General features: G+C 39.4%; 1 protein-coding gene across 2 annotated transcripts in view; it reads right to left on the reverse strand.

Moving 5' to 3' along the window:
• The window catches only part of LOC126750928 (uncharacterized), a 208718-nt gene that overhangs the window by 147677 nt on the left and 40208 nt on the right, over nucleotides 1–20833 (reverse strand). For both annotated transcript variants that reach the window (XM_050460742.1, XM_050460741.1), the window contains 2 exons: nucleotides 7509–8069; nucleotides 3990–4173 (listed from right to left, as the gene is read on the reverse strand). In XM_050460742.1, the coding sequence (XP_050316699.1) occupies nucleotides 3990–4173; nucleotides 7509–8069 (745 nt within the window). The remainder of the gene's footprint in view (nucleotides 1–3989; nucleotides 4174–7508; nucleotides 8070–20833) is intronic.

Below are 20833 nucleotides of genomic sequence, written 5' to 3' on the forward strand. Positions count from 1 at the left end.
AAATTTCACTTTAATATCTTTATTTATGGCTTAGTTATGACACTTTATAGGTTTTCGGTTTCCGCCATTTTGTGGGCGTGGCGGTGGGCCGATTTTGCCCATCTTCGAACTTACCTTCTTATGGAGCCAAGAAATACATACGTGTACCAAGTTTCATCATATCTCAATTTTTACTCAAGTTACAGCTTGCACGGACGGACAGACAGACATCCGGATTTCGACTCTACTCGTCACCCTGATCACTTTGGTATATATAACCTATATCTGACTCTTTTAGTTTTAGGACTTACAAACAACCGTTATGTGAACAAAACTATAATACTCTCGTTAGCAACATTGTTGCGAGAGTATAAAAATGTTATTCAAAATATTGGCCGTCGCTAGCTACTACTTTTGACCATCTTTCTGGCAGCACGCGTATTCCGTGACAAAAGATCTCCTCATCTTTCGAGTTGATCCAAGTATCAATCTAATTTTTGACTTCTTCATAAGAACTGAAGTGCTCGTTAGCTAACCGTGTGCCATCGATCGGAACAAGTGGTAGTCAGATGGCGCAACGTCTGGAGAATACGGCGGGTGGGGTAAGATCTCCCATTTCAGTGTCTCCAAATATTTTTTGACCACCTTTGCGATGTGAGGCCGAGCATTGTCATGCTGGAGAATGACTTTATCGTGTCTTTCCTCGTACTGTGGCCGTTTTTCTTTTAGTGCTGGGCTCAAGCGCATCAATTGCGTTCGGTATCGATCTCCTGTGATGGTTTCACTTAGCTTTAGCAGCTTATAATATATCACCCCCAGCTGGTCCAACCAAATGCAGAGCATGACCTTGGCGCCGTGAATGTTCGGTTTTGCCGTCGACGTGGAGGCATGTCCAGGCTTTCTCCATGACTTTCTTCGCTTAGGATTATCGTAGTGGACCCATTTTTCATCGCCAGTTACAATGCGATATAAAAATCTCTTTCGGTTGTGCCTTTGAAGCAGCTGTTCACATGCAAGGAAGCGCCGTTCGACATCCCTTGGTTTCAAGTCGTAAGGAACCCAGTTTCCTTGTTTCTGAATCATCCCCATGACTTTGAGGCGTTTTGATACGGCTTGCTGTGTCACTTGCAACGATTCGGCCAATTCCTCTTGGGTTTAAAACGCATCTTGGTCGAGTAATGCTTTCAATTCAGCATCTTCGAAAATCTTCTCCTTTCCCCCACCATGCCGGTCTTCATAATCACCATTCTTAAAACGTTGAAACCATTCGCGACATGTACTTTCACTTAGGACAGCCTCACCGTACGTATCTGAAAGCATTCGATGAGCCTCAGCCGCACTTTTCTTGGAATTAAAAAAGAAAAGCAAAACTTCCCGCAAATGTCGAGAATTCGGCTCAAAAAGTGACATTTTCAGTTGAGAATAAGTTTGGGATGCAAACAGATCTCTACAAATATTTTGTTGAGTTAGTGTTGACACAAATGTCCAAGATCGATATAAAACGATTTAATCGACCAGTGCTTGACCCTAGAGACATCTATTGGAAAACGGCGGAAGCAAAGTTGTAGATTTTCCATGGCATCTTTCATGACGTCCAGTTCGCCACAACTTTGCTCACTATATTTAAGCCCTGCTTTCTTCTCAAAACATAGAGGGTGATCTAAGTGAAAGTACTTTTTGCATTAGCCTTTTTTTGACAGAACACAGGTGAGTCGCGTCAAGCTGTCATGTTACTTTTGTTCAATATTGTTATATATTGCATCATGGAAAGACTTACGTCTGGACAACGTTTACAAAACGTTCAACTTTATTACGAAAATTCGAGTTCAATTTATGATCAACATAATGGACCTACTAAACTTATTATTCGAAACACCATCACCGATCCTGAGACCCAGCATTCATTATTGGATAATATTCGACCGAATAGACCACATCCAACACGCAGTGAAGAAAATACAGCAGCCGTTGCTGAGAGTGTACACAAAGACTGTGGAGAGTCGATTCGGCGTCGTTCGCAGAAACTCGGACTGACGTAGGGAATGACAACGCTTCGCTCTATGCACTCTAGAATAGTTCCAAAAAGATCCGACGTTTTCGAGCCAAATTTTGTTCAGAGATGAGGCTCTTTTCTGGCTCAATGGGTATGTAAACAAGCAAAATTGCCGCATATCGAACGAAAAGCAACCTGAAGATTCAAGAGCTGACATTTTATACTGAAAAAACAACTGTTTGGTATGTTTTGTAGGCCAGTGGAATCATCGTTTGACTTTTACCTGAGGAGTTATGTAAAGTCTGAAGTCTATACGGATAACCCCACTTCGATTCAGGCCTTGGAGCAAAACACCACGCCTGTCAATCGGCAGTTAACAGACGAAATGCTCGAATGAGTCATCGAAAATTGGACTCAACGGACGGACCATCTGACACGTAGCCGCGTCCAACATTTGATAGAGATAATCGTTAAAGAATAAATGCCAAAGAATGTTCTTTAGTATGATAATAAACATTCCCCCTTAAATTTGAAATTTGCTGTAACCTTTTTTGCAGGAAAGAATTCGATGAACCCAATTGTCGAGTACTTTTTCCACTAAATTAAGTTGCATGTCATGAATAGCACGTAATATGGACTTCTAAACTTTGAAGAGAGTCTGATTTATTGATTTGAAGACCAATGATTTCAAATAACACCACAAATAGTAGTCTGATGGTGTTAAATCACAACTTCTTGGTGGTCACTCAATGTCACAATTTCTTGAAATAAACGAATCTCCAAACTTTCCTCTCTAATTCGGTTTGCACGTGCTGTGTGGCACGTAGTCTCGTCTTGTTGAAACCACATGTTGTCAAGATCAACTTCTTTCAATTGCGGCCATAAAAGGTTGGTTATTATGGTTCTATACCGCTCTCTAATCACAGTAAAGGTGTCACCAGCTTCATTACGAAAGAAATACGGACTGATGATTCCACCAGACCAAAAACCACACCAAACTGTCAATTTAGGTGAATGTAATGGTTGTTCGCAAATAATTTGTGGATTTTCTTCGCACCAGAATCGACAGTTTTGTTTATTTAGAGCACCACTCAAATGAAAGTCTGCCTCATTGAAGATGATTTTCTTAAAAAAAACGTTATCGTTTTCACGTTGTTCCAAGGCAAAATCAGCAAATTCACGTCGTTTAGAGTGGTACATTGGCTCCAGTTCTGAAGTGAGAACAATTTTATACAAATGCAAGCGGAAATTATTTCCCAAAATGCGCCAGGTTCTGCCTTGAGACAGTCCCAAGTCTTGAGAACAACTTGGGCATCGTCAAATTGCGGTCTTCAGCCACACTTGCTAATATTTTCATTGCTTCGGGCGGTTCTTGAACATGTAAAGAAAATGTACCCTAGAAATGTTCAACTATTCTACGAATAGCAAGCACAAGTGGTGGTAGTCTCTCCTTAGAGTACGGTAAAACAAAGAGATGCATATAAAGGGATCAAACATGCCATTAGTCGCATCCGTCTCAGCGACTAATCGGAAACTTATATCGAACTTAACGCCTTTTTTGACAGGGTTTGAAGATTGCACGTGGTGACCTACTCATTGACAGCCTGACAAATTGACTGCTTGCAACCATTGCTAACGTATGTACATTTTGACGCAAATCAATGAAGGATGTTGGCAGCAAGAAAGCCAGCTGCCAAATATTGCTGCTATAAGCATTAACCTAAGCATATCTCGCATGCATAATAGATGTATACGAGAGCTAACATCTTACATACACTATGTATGTGTATGTAAATTTGGACTAAACACATACACGCACACACGCACACACGCACACATCAGCCAAGAACGTAATCTTGGCAGTTGCGTCTGACAGTTACTAATCTTCACTAACACGCATTTGGGTTTGCTTAGCATACATAGGCATCTATCTATATACATACATGTATATGTATATATAAATAAATATGTATGTATATGTATTTATATTTGTTTTTGGTGAAATTGCAGCACTTACCTGCCATTAGTTTGCCGGTAACATCAATCAAATCATTCTGGCAAGCCAAGTCCACGGCCGTGGCATAATTGTGGTAGGAGAATCTCTGGCAGATTTCAATGAAATTAAATTCCGTCCATGCACGCTGGTAATCAATGAAATTAAAATCTTGCAGCAACATTTTCAATGTGTAAATTATGCCGAACTGTTGAGCGCCAAAGTGCAGATCGATTCGTTGGTTTGCATGTAAGTAAATATAGAATTGGAGAAATTGAGCGGCGGGCATTGGAGTATGACTACAAATAGGAGAATGAGTATGAGTATGCGTATGGGAATGCTTAGGGTACTCGCAAATTCTATTAAATATTTAGACGACGCAAGCAGCATAGCATAACATAGACAGAGAGTGCGCGCGGAACTAAATGAAATTTAACAAATTATTTCGAAAATCGTTGCATAACTTTTGGCGCTTTTGGAATTTAAGCAATTTTACATTCTATTATACACCAAGGTGTTTTTACAGTTATAAACTTTATGTTGAATTTATTTAGTTGCATTATTTTATTTACAAGCGGTCAAGTGTGTATGAACAAGTGATAAATCACTGTGTGAATTGCAAGCAATTCGGCAGTAATTGTAGCCTCAAAATATGCAAAACATTTCAGTGGCGCAAAAAGTTAGATTTATTTATTATTTAGTTGTGTTCGCGCCGTTTTACTCGTATGCCAACATTTTTTACATAAAATAAATCAAGTGAGCAGTTATGCAAACCATGTGTAGTGCTTTAAAATAATATGTTGGCGCTCTCCGCTCATCTATTTTTAAATATTTACATTTTAGGAGTTTTTTCAGTGATGGCTTCGAAGCTATGTTATAGGTAGATGGAAATGTAAACATTGCCCTTCAAAAGGGAACCCAGGTGGAAATTATGTATTGAGTCTATAAATTGTAATTTGAATTCCCCGGGTAAATGATATTCCAAAAAAATATAGTTTGCTAGGTTGGTTGGAGTATCATTAATGCCAAATATGAGCGCGATCTGTCAACCAGTTTGTTTAAAGCAGCTGCTTTAGTCGGTGCACCTGAGTAGTGCGTTGAGATTTTTTCAATGGATATAAATATCGAACAAATAATTTGTCTCAAATTTTGCATTTCTAAACAAATTTCATTTACGGAATCGTTGCAAATGTTGAAAAAGGCTTACGGTGATTCAGTTTTATCAAAAACATAAGCCTACGAGTGGTACAAAGCCTTCAAAGATGGTCGAGAGATCGTAGAACACATGCCTCGACCTCTACAACTGATGAAAATAATAAAAAAAAAGCGAAGGATATGGTGCTTGAAAACCGTCAGGCAAGTGTTAGAGAGATGGCAAGCGAGCTCAACATTTCACACGAGTCCGCTCGAATGATTTTAGTGGCTGTTTTTTCGATTTTCGCAGTTTGGTGCATCAAGAATTTGTTTCGGAGGGACAAATGGTCAATAAGTAGTTATATTTGGCCGCATTGAGGCGTTTGCCTGAAAACATCCGTCGAAAACGGTCGGAATTGTGGTAGAACAATTCGTGGATTTTACACGATAATATTGCACCATCGTATCGAGCCACGATTGTGACCGAATTTTAAGCCAAAACCTCAATGAATGCCATCGACTTGCCGCCGTATTCACCAGATTTAGCTACGTGCGATTTTTCTTGTTACCCAAACTGAAATTACCGCTCAGTCGATCGAAGAGATAAAACAAAATTCGCTGACGGCGCTGCAGGCCATCCCAAAAAGTGCTTAAGAAAAATGTTTAGAGGACTGTATTACATCTTAAGACAAAGCATGTCCTGAGCGGCCAAAAACATTTTAAAATAAAGAAGACACATAATCTTTGCGGGTTACTCAAGCAGCCATTTCAAAAGGCTTAAACCCAGCTGGATACAGCAAGGAAGCAAATTCATTGCAAGACAATAAAGTTCGGCCTCATGTTTGGAAGACTGCTTAATAACTATTTGAAAAGCGATTTGAAAATTTTATGTCATCTGTTTTATAGACCAGACTTTCTTGTTCTGTCCACCATTTGGGCCGGTCGGTGTAGAACGCCCTCACTGCATTCATTCATTCTTAGTCGCTAAACTGGCGCAGGTTTCCAGTTGAAATCCACAAATTCTCAAATCAAAGATGGGATCAAAGTCAACCATCCATATTTTTTCAATTAAGTTTCCTAGCTATTGGAAAGCTGTGCTATTACCGGTGACCTCAGTAATATTGACCTAATGATCTCAAACGAAAACAATGCTCTTGAACCATATAAAATTATTTTTTTGGTGGCCAACATGTATATTCTCGGTAAACTTTAAAAACCTGACGTTAGGTTATCTCCGCTTTTTAAACCAGCGGACTTCCATGAACCATAATTGATTCGGTTACACAGATACTGTTAAATTTAGCAAATCTATAGTAAAAATGTGGGCACAGAATTTCATACAGATCGAAATGTGCTAACTATGGACGGAAGTTAATTTTATTTGCGGATATTTTGAGGTTAGTGAAAAGGAAAGAGGATCCATTACTCCTTTTAAAACGGTATTATAATATTATCAAGGCTGTTTTTTATATATCTTATGACCATGAATTTAGCTTTAATACAAAAATAAGGGTTTGTAATTTCAAAAAGGGATTTCGGTCATCTCGGCTCGGCCACGTAGCCTCCGTGGCTGGCTCGTCGGCTTCGGTTTCAACTCCTGCACGAGTTGGGTTGGGTTGGGCCCATAAACCAAGATCTTTCCGCAAAATCTTCCATAAAATGGAAGAAGGAGCTTTTTGGCTCTGGTCCAATTGTTGTGCGCAATGGCGGATGGCCTCACTCGGATCTTTTTCGATACTTTGTTTCACAGCAGGAATAACGTCTTCGGTGCGCACGGTACGGCATCTCTAAGGATGCACAATATGCACTAAAGTAAACGAGGTATGAAGGTATGCTCGAATTACCGACTTTGGTGGGCGAGTATATCAACTGAATATTGGACGCAGAGCGCGATATGTCGCGCAAACCGAACCATTGCGTTGGCAATAAACGGCAAACGTCGTCCCGTTATGAAATGGCAACTTTGAGCAACAAGAACTTAACACAGTATGACAAACGAATGGGAGAAATTGAGCAATTCCGGTGGCCTTCGGATTTCGGAATTAAAGTAAGAAAAAATTAGGTTAAATTTCGGAGGAGGCCACCGGTATTCGAAGTAAAGTTAGAAAAGCTTAGGTAAGATTTTGATGATGGCTTCAATATATAATTTATAAAAATATTTCTTAAAATTTTTTATAGAAATATTAAATCTAAGGTTAAAGGATCAAAGGTTAAAACTGTCAGGTGTTGAAACCAGAGTTTCCAACCTAACCCACCCTCGAGAATTATGAATAAGAACACTGTTAAGAATTCTCCGAGCAGCAAAAAACTAATGCAAAAAATTTTCTTTCTAAAAATCAGAAGAATCTTTCCCGTAAAAGCATTTCCCACTGGGCAACTGTCAGCCACCTGACGCAGACACTCACTCACCTGTGCATTTTTATCCTCGAGCTCCATCAGTTTATTTGTCATACGATACAAAACTTTGGCCAACAATTTCTCCTCTTCCGCGCGATGGCGTTGTGGCAGCGCGCCGTAAAAATCACCGTTACTATGGAGCGACAACGCAGCCGCTGCTGTTGTGACTTCTGTGGCAGTTGTCGTCGCCGGCAATGTTGGCGTTGACGTGGCTCTGAATAAATTACGTAACGGCAATGGCAGACCGCTAAACAGGCGATAGTCGAAAAAATCCCACAGCAAATTGAAATTAGTCTCATAGGTGGCCGGCGAGAGCGATTTGTCGTCACCAGACGCCACAGCGCCCGCGGCATTGCCAGCAGCAACATCAAAACCAAAACCGAAAGGCGCAACGCCCGAATTTTCAATTTTATTCGACGAGTTGCATGTTGGGTTGTTGGAATATAGTTGTTGTTGTTGTTGCTTGTGTTTTGCATTTCGCATGATGAAGCGGCAGAGGCAAAGCGCGGCGTTTTCTCTGACACGGAAATCATCGTTGCCGATCAATTGCAAAAGTTCATCCAAAAATTGGGACTGTAAAACGAGAAAGAAAGAGAGAAAGAGAAGTGATGAGAATAACAAATAACGGTATGTAGATAAATAATGTAGTAGATAAGTAGAGCAGAAGCGCGGCAAGAAATCAATATGAAAACGAAATACACAATGGCAGCAGATTAACTTTTTAGAAATGAGGAGTGGGGGTCGCGGAAGCTCGTGGAGGTCTGTGAGTGGAAAATTCATCATTGTTGTAATGTTGTTTTTTCACGCCACTGTAGGCATCAGGAAAAAGGCCAAGTAGAAGGCGAAAGTCACTTCATTTAATGAGAACACGTTCAGTACGCACACACACACAAACAAATATACATACATACATACATACATATGTATATGGATATACAAGTATGTAATTGTATATGTGTATGTATGTATGTACGTGCGTGTGTTGTGTGCAAATTGAAAAACAAGTAAATGCGCAAAATGAAAATTTTTAGTAAAACGACCTAAACTGCCTCCCCCGCCCCCTACTCCTCCGCCCGCAACACAAAAATGCGCTCAAATGAAGCACAAACGCGGCAAAAACGAGGCGAATGCACACGAAAATCAGGTTGCGAATGACATGAATACGTTGCGTGCGTGCGATGTCCTTGTTGACGAATCACATGCACACACACAACCGTTTTGTGTATGTGTGCGCGAGGATGTAAGACGTTATTTAGGTGAACTGATAACTTATGAGCAGAGGCAACTTGCCGTTCAAGCGACAGAAATGGCAAAGGCCTTGCGAGCTTGCGGAAGCATATTTAAGTGCAAAAGCACACACACCCAAATATTTGCATATGTATATGTGTTTGTAAGGGAAGCTCTAAACAGATGCGTATAAGTCGCTTTTAAATAGTCTATTTCGTATTGTTGCACTTGATATGTTAACGGAAATTTAAAGGCAGCAGAACCCTATGAAAGAATTCCTTAAATACTTTTTGTTCAGCGATGAGACCTATTTCTGGCTCAATGGGTATGTAAACAAGCAAAATTAGCACCATTTGAGCTGAAGAGCAACCTTCAAGAGCTGCCATTTCATCCAGAAAAAACAACGGAGGGGCGTGGTTTTTGCGCCGTTGGAATCATCGGTCCATATTTCTTCAAAAATGATGACGGTGAGAACGTAACCGTCTATGGTGACCGTTATAGCGCCATGATAACCAACTATTTGATGCCAGAAATTGAAGCTCGTGATTTTGGCGACATTTGGATCAACAACAAGACGGCGCCACTTCCCACACATCGCCTCAATCGATGGATTTATTAAGAGAACACTTCGGTGAGCAGATAATTTCACGTTTTGGGCCGTTGAATTGGCCACCAAGATTGTGTGATATCACACAGTTAGACTTTTTCCTGTGGGGATATGTAAAGTTTAAAGTCTATGAGGACAATCCCGCTTCGATTCATGCCGTGGAACAAAACATCACGCCTGTCAATCGCCAGTTAACAATCGAAATGATCGTACCAGTCATCGGAAATTGGACTCAACGGATAGACCAGTTTGAAGTTTCAGCGTTTTTTCATTAAAAAAGTTCCACATTAAGTTTGAAGTTTCTCTGTTTTTTCTTTAATAAAGTAGGGGACCTCGATCGATTTGTACGACTTTTCAGAATATGCAATCTATTGGAAACGTAAGCAATACGGAGGCTGCTATATATATTTCTGGCCTAGGCAACACTAAATGTTGCCAGGTGCAATCTGACATTTCCATTGGAAAGTTTGACATTTTTTAGCATAACATCACTCAGAATGTTTTGTCATTTAATCGTGAATTGTTTTACTTACAGGGAATTAAAAAATTCATCTCGGCCAAAAAATGGAATTAACTCGTGAACATTTTTGTGCGATCATTTTTCACAACTTTCGGCGTGGATTATCACGACAAGAGTGCATCGATGAACTAAAATCTTTGTATGGCTAAGAAGCACCATCCTATAGCACTGTGAAAAACTGGTACAACGAATTCAATCGTGGCCGACGCTCGCTCAAAGACGAATTCCGTGAAGGTCGTCCAAAAACAGCCGTTGTGCCAGAAAACATCGATGCCGTACGTGAACTGATAATGCAAGACCGTCATGTAACATACCTTCAGATAGAGGCATGCCTATGCATTTCTTCCACCAGCATACATTCGATATTGCATGAACACCTGGCCGTAAAAAAGGTTTGTTCTCGTTGGATGCCGCACAATTTGACAATCGCTCCAAAAAAGGCTCGTGTGGATTGGTGTAAAGAAATGCTGAAAAAATACGATCGCGGTGCTTCAAAAAACGTTTATAAGATCGTCACAGGTGACGAATCATAGATCTATGCGTATGAGCCCGAAACAAAACAGCAATCGACCGTGTGGGTCTTCCAAGACGAGCCAAATCCAACGAAAGTTGTTCGTGGAAGAAGCACTTCGACGCAAATGGTCGCCTGTTTTTTCGGCAAAACTGGTCATGTGGCGACTGTTCCGCTTGAGCAACGTAGGACGGTCAATTCTGAGTGGTACACCACCATTTTTTTGCCTGAAGTCTTCGGAGAAATTCCAAAAACGAACAAGAGAAGACGAGTCATTGTGCACCATGACAATGCTCTCACACATCGGCTCAAACCAGCGCCTTTTTGACCGGCCAAAACGTCGAATTGATGGGTCATCCGCCGTACAGCCCTGACTTGGCACACAATGACTTCTTTTTATTCCCACACATCAAGAAAATAATGCGTGGTCAACGATTTTCGTCGCCAGAAGATGCTGTCTCAATCTCAATCGGAGTGGAAAAAGTGCTTCGAAAATTGGTTTGAGCGCATCCAAAAGTGTATAAATCTTGATGGAGAATATTTTGAAAAGCAATAAAACCATTTTCGTTGATAAATATTCCTATTTTCATTATTAGGCCAGAAATATATATAGCAGCCCTCGTATTAGTTTTTTCACACAAATATGTCGAACTGTGTATTTGAAAAAGTGTTTTCTTCATGAAGAAACCCTCCGCCGAAAGTCATCATATTTTGTTGAGAGTTTCTGGTGAACATGATCTAACTGAGCAAGTGGTGATTTTGGCTGGAAAGACGAAAATGGTTCTGAGGTACAAAAAAGTTTGATGAGGAAGAAGAGAAATTCGATGCGGATTGTACACAGGAAGAGCAAGCATGACAGAAATGTTACCTGAACGGTACAAAAAGAAGTCAACCTTTGTTGTCCCAAACGACAATCCGAAACGCATCCAGTCATATGTAAAACATGACCAATCAAACGAAGCAACGGTAAAGCCGAATATGTATGACGGCAAGCTAATGCGGTGTATTTGGCAGAAGAACATGCTGTATTATGAGCTTCTAAAACCGGATGAAACCATTAATGGCGAACGTTTGCTACAATAATTCACCAAATTGAAACGAGTAATTGCCCGGAATTCACGGCTAGACAAAGGCAATAATTTTTCGTTAGAAAAACAGACAGCTTCATATTGTAAAGCTGGTTAAAAGTATTTGGAGTATTTTGGCTTGGCAGTTTTGCCTTAATCGCGCTATAACCCGGACCTTGTGCCTTCTAACTATCATTTGCTCCGGTCGATGCAGAACAGCCCTCACTGGAAAACAGTTCACATCAGAAGACGGTATCAAAAATTTACACCACTGACTGATTCATTCTTGGTCGCCACGCCAGGACAGTTTTTTGGGATAGAATTCACAAATTGTAAGAGAGACGGGAACATGTTGTAATTTCGCATGTGCAATATTTTGAATAATACTAATGAACATGCTGAATATTATTGAAGAACATATTTCTTCTTAAATAAACTTTCAAATTGGAAAAAAAACTGAACGAATATATTCTTTATAAGCATAGACACCGGTTATACGGTTATAGCCGCGAATACCAAGTTGTTCAATAAGTTTTTTCGTTCGATAAGGGAGGGCGTTGCTACTAGCCAAAAAAAATTTTTTTTTTGTTGGTAAACTCTTCATATGAACGTCAGTGAAGTTTCATTTCAATATGTCAATTTATTCTTTGTTTACAAGCCATTTAATGTCGCCGTGTCACAGTATTTTTTTTACAATGGAAAAATTTAATATCGTGCAGTGAAAAAATTCTTATTTTTGGAAGGTGTAGCACCAAAAAAATTCACGAACGAATGTTAAAAGTGCATAATGATTGTTCAGCTACAAATAGAACAGTAGAAAGATGGGTAGCTGAATTTAAACGTGGTCGTACAAGCCTTGAAGACGATCCACATGAAAGACGTCCAGAAATAGCATCAAACCCAGAAATCAATCCAAAATACGGGATATGGTTTTGGAAGATCGTCGATTGACTGAGAGAGATTTAATAGAGGCTCTACACAGCTCATTAGGCAGTGTGAGCCATATTTTAAGTAAAATTTCGGGTTTTAGAAAGCTGTGTGTACAATGGGTGCCGCATTCGCTAACAATGGAACAAAAACACATTCGAATGCGACTTTCTCCGCAACATTTGGAGCGTTTTAAAAAGGATAAAGTGGATTTTGTTCGTCGATTCATCACTATGGATGAGACTTGGATCTAACACCATGATCCTGAATCAAAACAAGAGGCTAAAGAGTGGTGTGAACCTGGTTGTTCGGCTTCGAAACGAGTTCGAGTCCGGAAATCTGCCAAGAAGGCTATATCATCAGTTTTTTGGGATGCGAGAGGAATGTTGTTTGTGGATTACTTGCAAGCTGGTAAAACAATTAATTCTGAATATTATTGCAACCTTTTGGACCAGTTGAAGGAAAAAGTTCGTGGAAAAAGACCCGCTTTGTAGTAGAAAAAAATCTTTTTTCATCAGGACAATGCGCCGTGTCACAAGAGCATTTTGACAATGGCTAAAAACCATGAATTAAAGTTCGGATTGTTGGAGCATCCAACGTATTCACCAGACTTGACCCACAGCAACTTTCATTTCTTTCCAGAACTCAAAAAATGTATGCGTGGCAAGCGCTTTTCATCAAATGAAGAGGTCATAACGGCTGTTGAAGCGTATTTTGCAAACCTTGCGGATTCTCACTTCAGAGATGAGAACCACAGATTGCAGGATCGTTGGAGCAAGTGCATTAATGTGCAGGGAGATTATACTGAATAATAAAGTGTATCTTGAATATTGAAAAATTGTGTTTTTCCTATCAAACGACCAAACTTATTAAACAACCTTGCGCGGCAAAAAAGTAAAAATGAAAAAGTTTTCGATAATGGAAGATTTTATTTTCAATATTTACAGAAATATAATAGAACATTGTTGCTACAATAAAACATCTAAATGACCATTTATGAACAAGAAAATCTTTTTTACTATTAGACACATATTTGTTAATATTTGCAGAGAACCGTTGTAAAGCTCTTGCGCGGCAAGTAAAAGAAAAAGTTCGAGTAGAATTCTACAAGAAAAAGTTTTCCAAAAATGCATAAAGAAGAAGTTTACAATTCTAATCAATATCGGCGCATACATATGTACAAACATATACCCGAACACATATGGTAGGATGCCTTCACGAGGCAAAGCGCAGACAAAGTGGCCCAAAATGAGCCAAATTTGTTCGACCATTATGTGCAATAACAAAGGCGAAGTAACTAAGGCAAATATGCAGGCGGTCATGTTGGCACACACACAAGCACATGTTGAGCAGTAGTTACAGTGCGCAGCAGAGTGCAAAGTTTAATATGAGCACGAAGGCAGCGAATTTAAACGCGGCGCTGGGAGTGAAACGCCGCCTAAGCCTAAGGATTCAAGCTGTAGAAATTGACTAAGCGGCAGAGTGATGGAAAATTCTGCAAAAAAAAATAAAAGTATGAAACATACACGCGTTATGTATGTGAAGGCGTGGTAGAGCGCGCGTGTAGCGGAGCATAGAACCCGTTAATAACAGACGCAGTTATATGCACTTTGACACACACACACACAAGCACGCAAATGCAAATGTCGAACAGCTACAATGCCGTTGCCGCCGCTGGCACACATGGCGATAGTTATGAGCGCCACACACACACTCACTGTGGGGGGCTCAGTAGGTGCGCGGGTGCGTATGAGTAACATCATTACTATGCTCCATGCAATTTTTGACACATTTCCGTTTAGAGAATTTCGCAAAAATGAAAACGGAAACGAAACCAGCGCAAAGCGAGCAACGCACACAAGCACAGAGAACATACACACACCCAAACACACATACATAGATAGGATAAGCACATGCATGTCAACGTGCTGGGCGTTTGTGCGCACGTAAAAAGTTTAAAGTGCATAAACGATTTTCTCCTGCACTTTGGCGCCCTTTTTTCGGATTCCGTTCGCACTCGGCTTTCATACATGTCGCGCATATAGGCTTAAAAGTCTATTTTAAGAATTCGAGAGTAGTCATCAAGCAAAAATTATTGTATTATCCTTCAACAAATTGCAACGGCTAAGTGACAGCGGAAATTACATATGCATGGCTTTGGCGAAAGCGGCTTGATTGGGGATAAGAAGAAGTAAGAGAGAAAAAAATAACAAACGCGAAATTGTAGTGCAATTGTAACGGTGCGAAATTGGCATTCAGCAACTGACTTGCTAGGTGAATCGGTTGAAAGCGCCGGAAGTGAAAGCCTACGCGCTGCCTCTCTTCAAATGTGTAAAAGTCGGCAAGCAGCAATTTTCTCACGAGTATAAAATATGAATACAAAAGGCTAACACTTTATAGAAGCTAATTTTGCTGAAAATAATTGCTTATTAGCACTAAGTTGTTTAATTTGTAATTAAGAAAGCGAAAATTTATTTAGAGAGAAATAAAAAAAATCGGAAATAATAGTTATACCCAACGATTACCCTCCCGTCCAACCGACGCGAGGGGCGCAATCCGCGAACGAGCGGAATTAGCCGAGTCATAAAAAGGCAAGAGAGTTTTAAGCGTTGCGATCTTACATAAGCTGCTCAGCTACAGAAACAAAAATTTCAACAGCCAAAATTAAGAATTAGATTAAAGTTTATTATTTTTAAATGTTACTAGTTAAGAGTAGATAAAATAATTTTTTAATGGTAAAGAGTGAGTCTGTTAGATCAAATGTGCTGGAATGAGAATTGAAATCATGACATATACGGCGGAATGGTTCGTTTAACTCAAATTTTGTTCTAGAAAATTTTAAAAGTAAGGATCTAAAGTGCCTGGTAGAGCGAGCGGGAACGTTAAAATTAATATCAGATAAGAGAGATGGGCTACAGACTGACCCATTCATGAGTTTGACAAGAAATATTATACCAAGCATCTCCACACGACTAGCGAGTGTCGGGAGATTTATAAGTTTTAAACGGTTAGTGTAAGAGGGAAGATTTAAACTGGAATCCCAATGCAAATGATTTAAAGCAAAAAGTAAAAATTGTTTTTGAACGGACTCTAACTTATCCGAATGGACTTGGTAACTAGGGTTCTAAACCACAGAAGCATACTCTAATATAGGCCTGACCAGAGATGTAAAAAGAATTTTTATGGTTAGCGGATGTCTAAATTCTTTAGACCAACGTTTAACAAAACTAAGAGCGGCTTTAGCTTTAAAAACCGTTGAAGATGCGTGAAGGTTAAAATTGAGTATGAAGTAGGGTCTACAGATCTACGTAAAAAGTACATCGTTTTACATTTTTTAAGGTTCAATGGCATGGCATTTCTATAACACCAAGAAACTAGGTTGTTTAAGTCTGTTTGCAACTGGCATCTTTCACTGTTTGAAGTATATGTTTTAAAAAGTTTTACATCGTCAGCATATAATAAAACTCTTGAATACTTAACAACAGATGATATGTCATTAATAAATAACAAGAACAGAAGTGGACCAAGGTGGCTATCTTGATTAACGCCTGAAGGAACATTGATTATGTCAGAAAAAGTATCGTTAAATATGACTTGTTGAATTCTATTACTAAGTTAAGAAGCAAACCATTTTAGAAATAGTGGTTGAAAATCAAGAAGATCAAGTTTATTCAAAAGAATTGAATGGTTTACTTTATCAAAAGCTTTACTAAAATCTGCTTATACGAGTATAACATCAGTATTCTTATTCTCCCTAAAGCCCGTTGATACATGTGATACAAATTCAAGCAAATTAGTTATTGTAGATTTCCCTTTACGAAAACCGTGCTGAGAACAAGAAATTAGTGGAGAGATCCAGAAGGTTATGTCGTCTGTTATAATTGCTTCAAAAAGTTTAGGCATTGCAGGCAACTTTGCTATTCCCCTATAGTTTTCAATAGATGACCTAAATCCACTCTTATGTAAAGGAATTATAAAAGACTTTTTCCATATAGATGGAAAGAAGCCTTGCATAAGAGATGAATTAAATAGTTTTGTTAGTGGTTGGTATATATAATTGGCACATTTTTTAAGAAAGCATGAGGGAATCATATATAGGCCATAATTGTATGATTGTTCTAACATAATTAACTGATATAAGACGTCTGCTTCGGAAATGGTAGGTGCATTAATGACAGAAATCGGACATAACTTGTGCTGATACGGAACATTTTTTGGAGATTTTGGAGAATAATTGATCCTAAAGAATTCAGTGAACATATTAGAAATGGTGTGATTGTCACTAGACATACTAGCGGACGGAAAATTAGAAATCCTGCGTTTGGAGTTGATGAAACTATAGAACAATTTTGGATTACACGTATAATAATATTTTTTACTTTGTTTATATAATTATTATAACATATTTTGTTAAGTTCAGCAAATTGTCGACGCAATTTAGAATATTTTGAATAGTCAGCAACTAAACCAGTTTTTTTTTAAGTTTAAAAGCACGAGATTTTCTATTTTTTAATTTACATAATTCTTTCGAAAACCATAACTCATTTTTTGAATAACAACACACTTCGGAACACATTTCATGAAGATAAAAAAAAGAGTGCCCAATGGGTTTATAAAAAGAAATTAAGCAAGAAAAAAGCGCTAACTTCGGTTGCTGCTTCACAAATTTAAAAGTTTTCCATACAGGAACTTAATTCCGATCCACCAGTTTGTATGATAACTCTAAGTTATAGTGATCCGATATTGGCGGTTTCGACAAATGAGCAGTTTCTTATAAAATAATAGACGTGTACAAAATTTCAGATCAATATCTCGAAAACTGAGTGACTCATATGCTCGGACAAGTCTAAATCGACTTAGCTCGTCACGCTAATCGATTACATGTGTTTATACTTATAGGTTCTACAACGTTTCATTCAAGGTTTTACAAGCTTAACGGTACAAATAACGCTAAGAATTATGTTTAGAATTTATGATTGATGTTTATGATGCTTCTTTCAAAGAATTATATAATAGCTGCCAGTTAGTCGATTTTTATATCGGTAATATGTATCGATATGCTATTTATTTCGCAAATGATCGACATTAGGGAGATGATAAAAAGGACACTATAATTTTTTTATTTCACCGATATGTTTTATCGATATATTTAATCGATAACTTTTAATCGATTTTGGAAAAAATACTTATTTTATTTAAACATATCGCTAATTGGATTAGTATTGCTTCTTTATGAAATATCTAAAGTTTTCGTCAATTATTTTTAATAATCAGGTCATCGGTTTTCGATATTTCTTTTTCGATATTTGATCAAATTTCAAATTTCCTCTATTTAACATTAAAAATTTCAATTATAATCAATAGTGCTTTCTCTACGCCGCTTTATATAATAATATCGATTGTTGTATCGAAATCCAGCACGAGCCTAAAAAATAATGAATGTTAGCAAACCAGATTGATTTGATAAAATAAATATAGAAGGCCAATCAAACTAGAGAAAACTGTAATCAAACGTAATATTTCCAGATATTAAAGAATAAACTTCAGCAATTATGTAGGCTCGAGTACAGGCCAAAGCGAACATTAGGTATATAAATACCATAAAGGAGCTGCTCCGCAAGGAGGAAAGTGGGGGCACGGAGAAGTATTGCCAGCAAATCCAAAGCAAGCGCCAGGTAATGTTACCAATGGCTGGTTACAGCCTCACTAGATTTCAAAGTTCATCAAATCAGTCTGCGGATGCAGGATCAATGCCCTTGGATCCATGTATCTGAATAGGGATCACATCGCCTCAATAGCACCCAGTAGTATACTGGAATTTAGCAGTGTGCTGGACATATGTTAGTCGTTGTGACAGAGGAGATCGCTTTAAGTGTCGTTTGGCAATTGCTGAGTATGGCGATACTCCCGCTGCGATAGTTGCTTTATATACCGACTTCCTTATTGCAATGGCCTGTGCTTGAAAAATACTCGGAAAACGTTTCAAAGGTATAGAGTTTGGTGCGCGGTGCTGCGACTCCTATACCAATTCCCTCTGACGTTGGTGAGCCGTAGGTGTACCACTTAATAGTGATACCTCTTAGCTGTCGGTAAAGCGTGAAATCGGTCTTTTTGCCCTCACTGCCAAGGGTAACTTTAAACTTCTTTGCGAAATTTACCTTGTTGGTTAATAGCATTACCTCGGAAGAAAAGCCAGTAGTTACTTAGCGCCTTCATTTATTGGGACGAGATTACATTTTCTCTGCCAAACTCTTCTACCGTCATTTGAAACATTGTATGTTTAGCGGTTAGATCGATTACTAGGTGAAGTGGTGTGAGTTTGAGAATGAAGTTCAGTGCTGTAGTAGGGCACATACATATTGTACCCGATGCGCACATACAGACAAGTTCGTGCAGTTTCTATAGTTGAAGTTCTTTTGAAGCCCGAGCCACCGCTCCAAATGTAACAATCACCATCATGGTGTACATTCATCTCATAATCCTTGGCTTGCAGCCCCAAAATTACTCGGCAAGTTGGTTACACACCATGAGTGTTTTTGTAGCTTTGGCCATGTATAGATCCACCGAAGATTGGAATCCAGAGTAAGACCCAGATATTATGTGTCAACTCTAACTCTCTGCCGCTAAGGAATAAGTTCCTAAAAGCCGGCAGGGACCTCTTTTCGTGATCGATGGTCGTTTTCGTCGGGTTGATGTTCAGCCCAACCCTGACACCATCTCTTTCCCAGGTCGAATCCCCTTTGCACGATATTACATAGAGTGTTCTTAAATTTGCTAATACAATTCAAAAATACTAACACAAAAAGGCCGTCCGCATATCCTTAGCAACGGGTTCCATTGTTAGTAAGCAGCTCAAGAAGATCATCTTTGACTTCTTATTCTTCTTTATTGGCGTAGACACCACTTACGCGGTTATAGCCGAGTTTACAGCAACGTAGCCCTTTTCGCTGTTTGGCGCCAATTAGAGATTCCAAGTGTGGAGGAACGAGTCATGTGTTGCAATTGAGGAGCGCCATTCACTTGAAAGTGATCAGAAGTTTACATACGTCTCAAGCAGCTCACGACTTTCGATTTTAGACCAAGTATCCACTGTGTAGCCATAAAACATCCATTTGAAGCCGAGCTAAAGAAAGAAGGCAAAACATCCCCTCCCCAGTGTTGTGCGCTGGGTTTGGGACCCGTCACGTAAAAAACCACTACCAATGAAGAGAAGAAAACAGCCTCTGATGAGAGACCCCTCTTTTTATTATCTACGATTATACTCCATAATAAGGGGAATAGAACTCTACCGTGTGTGCATCTCCTTGTCGTGCCATCCTAGTAGAAAGGACAACCTCTATCCATCTACGTACTGATGCTGTCACATTCCTTTTCTCTAGTATTTTTGACACACTTTCATGGGACGTATAGTCAAAAACACTTTCGATGTCTAGGAAAGCGCATAGCATCACTTCAAATAGGTTGGAAAATATCTCCCTTCCGCTTTTTTGGTCTTTATTCAATGCTTTATAAAAAGTGTTACAATGATCGGCAGCCGTTTCGTTCGATAATTTGTTTCCATCTAGACGGCAACTTCATGATACCCCCCTAGTAGAAGCGCCCCCCTCCTTATTTGCGAAGAACTCGGACAGCCACTTTTCACAAGCCTCTTTTGAGTTCAACTCTACACCAACAAGAGCGTTCGCCATGTATAGGAACAGGTGGTAATCACTTGGCGCTATGTCCGGGCTATATGGTGGATGCGATAAAACCTCCCATCCGAGCTCCCATAGCTTCTGACGAGTCATCAATGAAGTAGGGGGTCTGGCGTTGGAACACTACACTCTTCCTGTTGGCCAATTCTGGACGCTTCTGGTCGATCGCCTGCTGCAAGCGGTCCAGATGTTCGCAGTAGATGGTAGAATTAAGCGTCTGGCCATACGGGAACAGCTCTTAGTGGATGATCCCCTTTCAATCCCACCAAACAGATACCAAAAGCTTCCTGGCCGTCAATATCGGCTTTGCCACTGTTTGGGACGATTCACCGGCCTTCGACCACGACCGTTGTCGCTTGATATTGTCGTATTTGATACATTTTTCGCCGCCAGTCACCATCCGCTTCAAAAATGGGTCGAGTTCGTTCCGTTTCAGCAGCATATCGCAGGCGCTGATTCAGTCCAGAAGGTTTTTTGCGTCAAATCATGCGACACCCAAACATCAACCTTTTTGTGTATCCAGCCTTCTGCAGATGGTTTGAAATGGTTTGTATCATCCATTAAAACACCATTAATCTCACGGAACGTTTCGTTAGCGGATTTGTCTTCAACGAGGGAAAACTCTAAAATAGCGCGAATTTCGGTGTTAGTGAACTACATGTTTACACGTCAATAACTGTTAAACGCAATATCCAAACTATTCATGCATACCGTAGTTTTGTAGGTTATGTCAAGACCTTTCAAAGATGTAGAGTATTGCCATTACCAGCCACTGTAGCGCTTT

The sequence above is a fragment of the Bactrocera neohumeralis genome, chromosome 2 (assembly GCF_024586455.1).
Source record: "Bactrocera neohumeralis isolate Rockhampton chromosome 2, APGP_CSIRO_Bneo_wtdbg2-racon-allhic-juicebox.fasta_v2, whole genome shotgun sequence".
NCBI lineage: Eukaryota > Metazoa > Arthropoda > Insecta > Diptera > Tephritidae > Bactrocera > Bactrocera neohumeralis.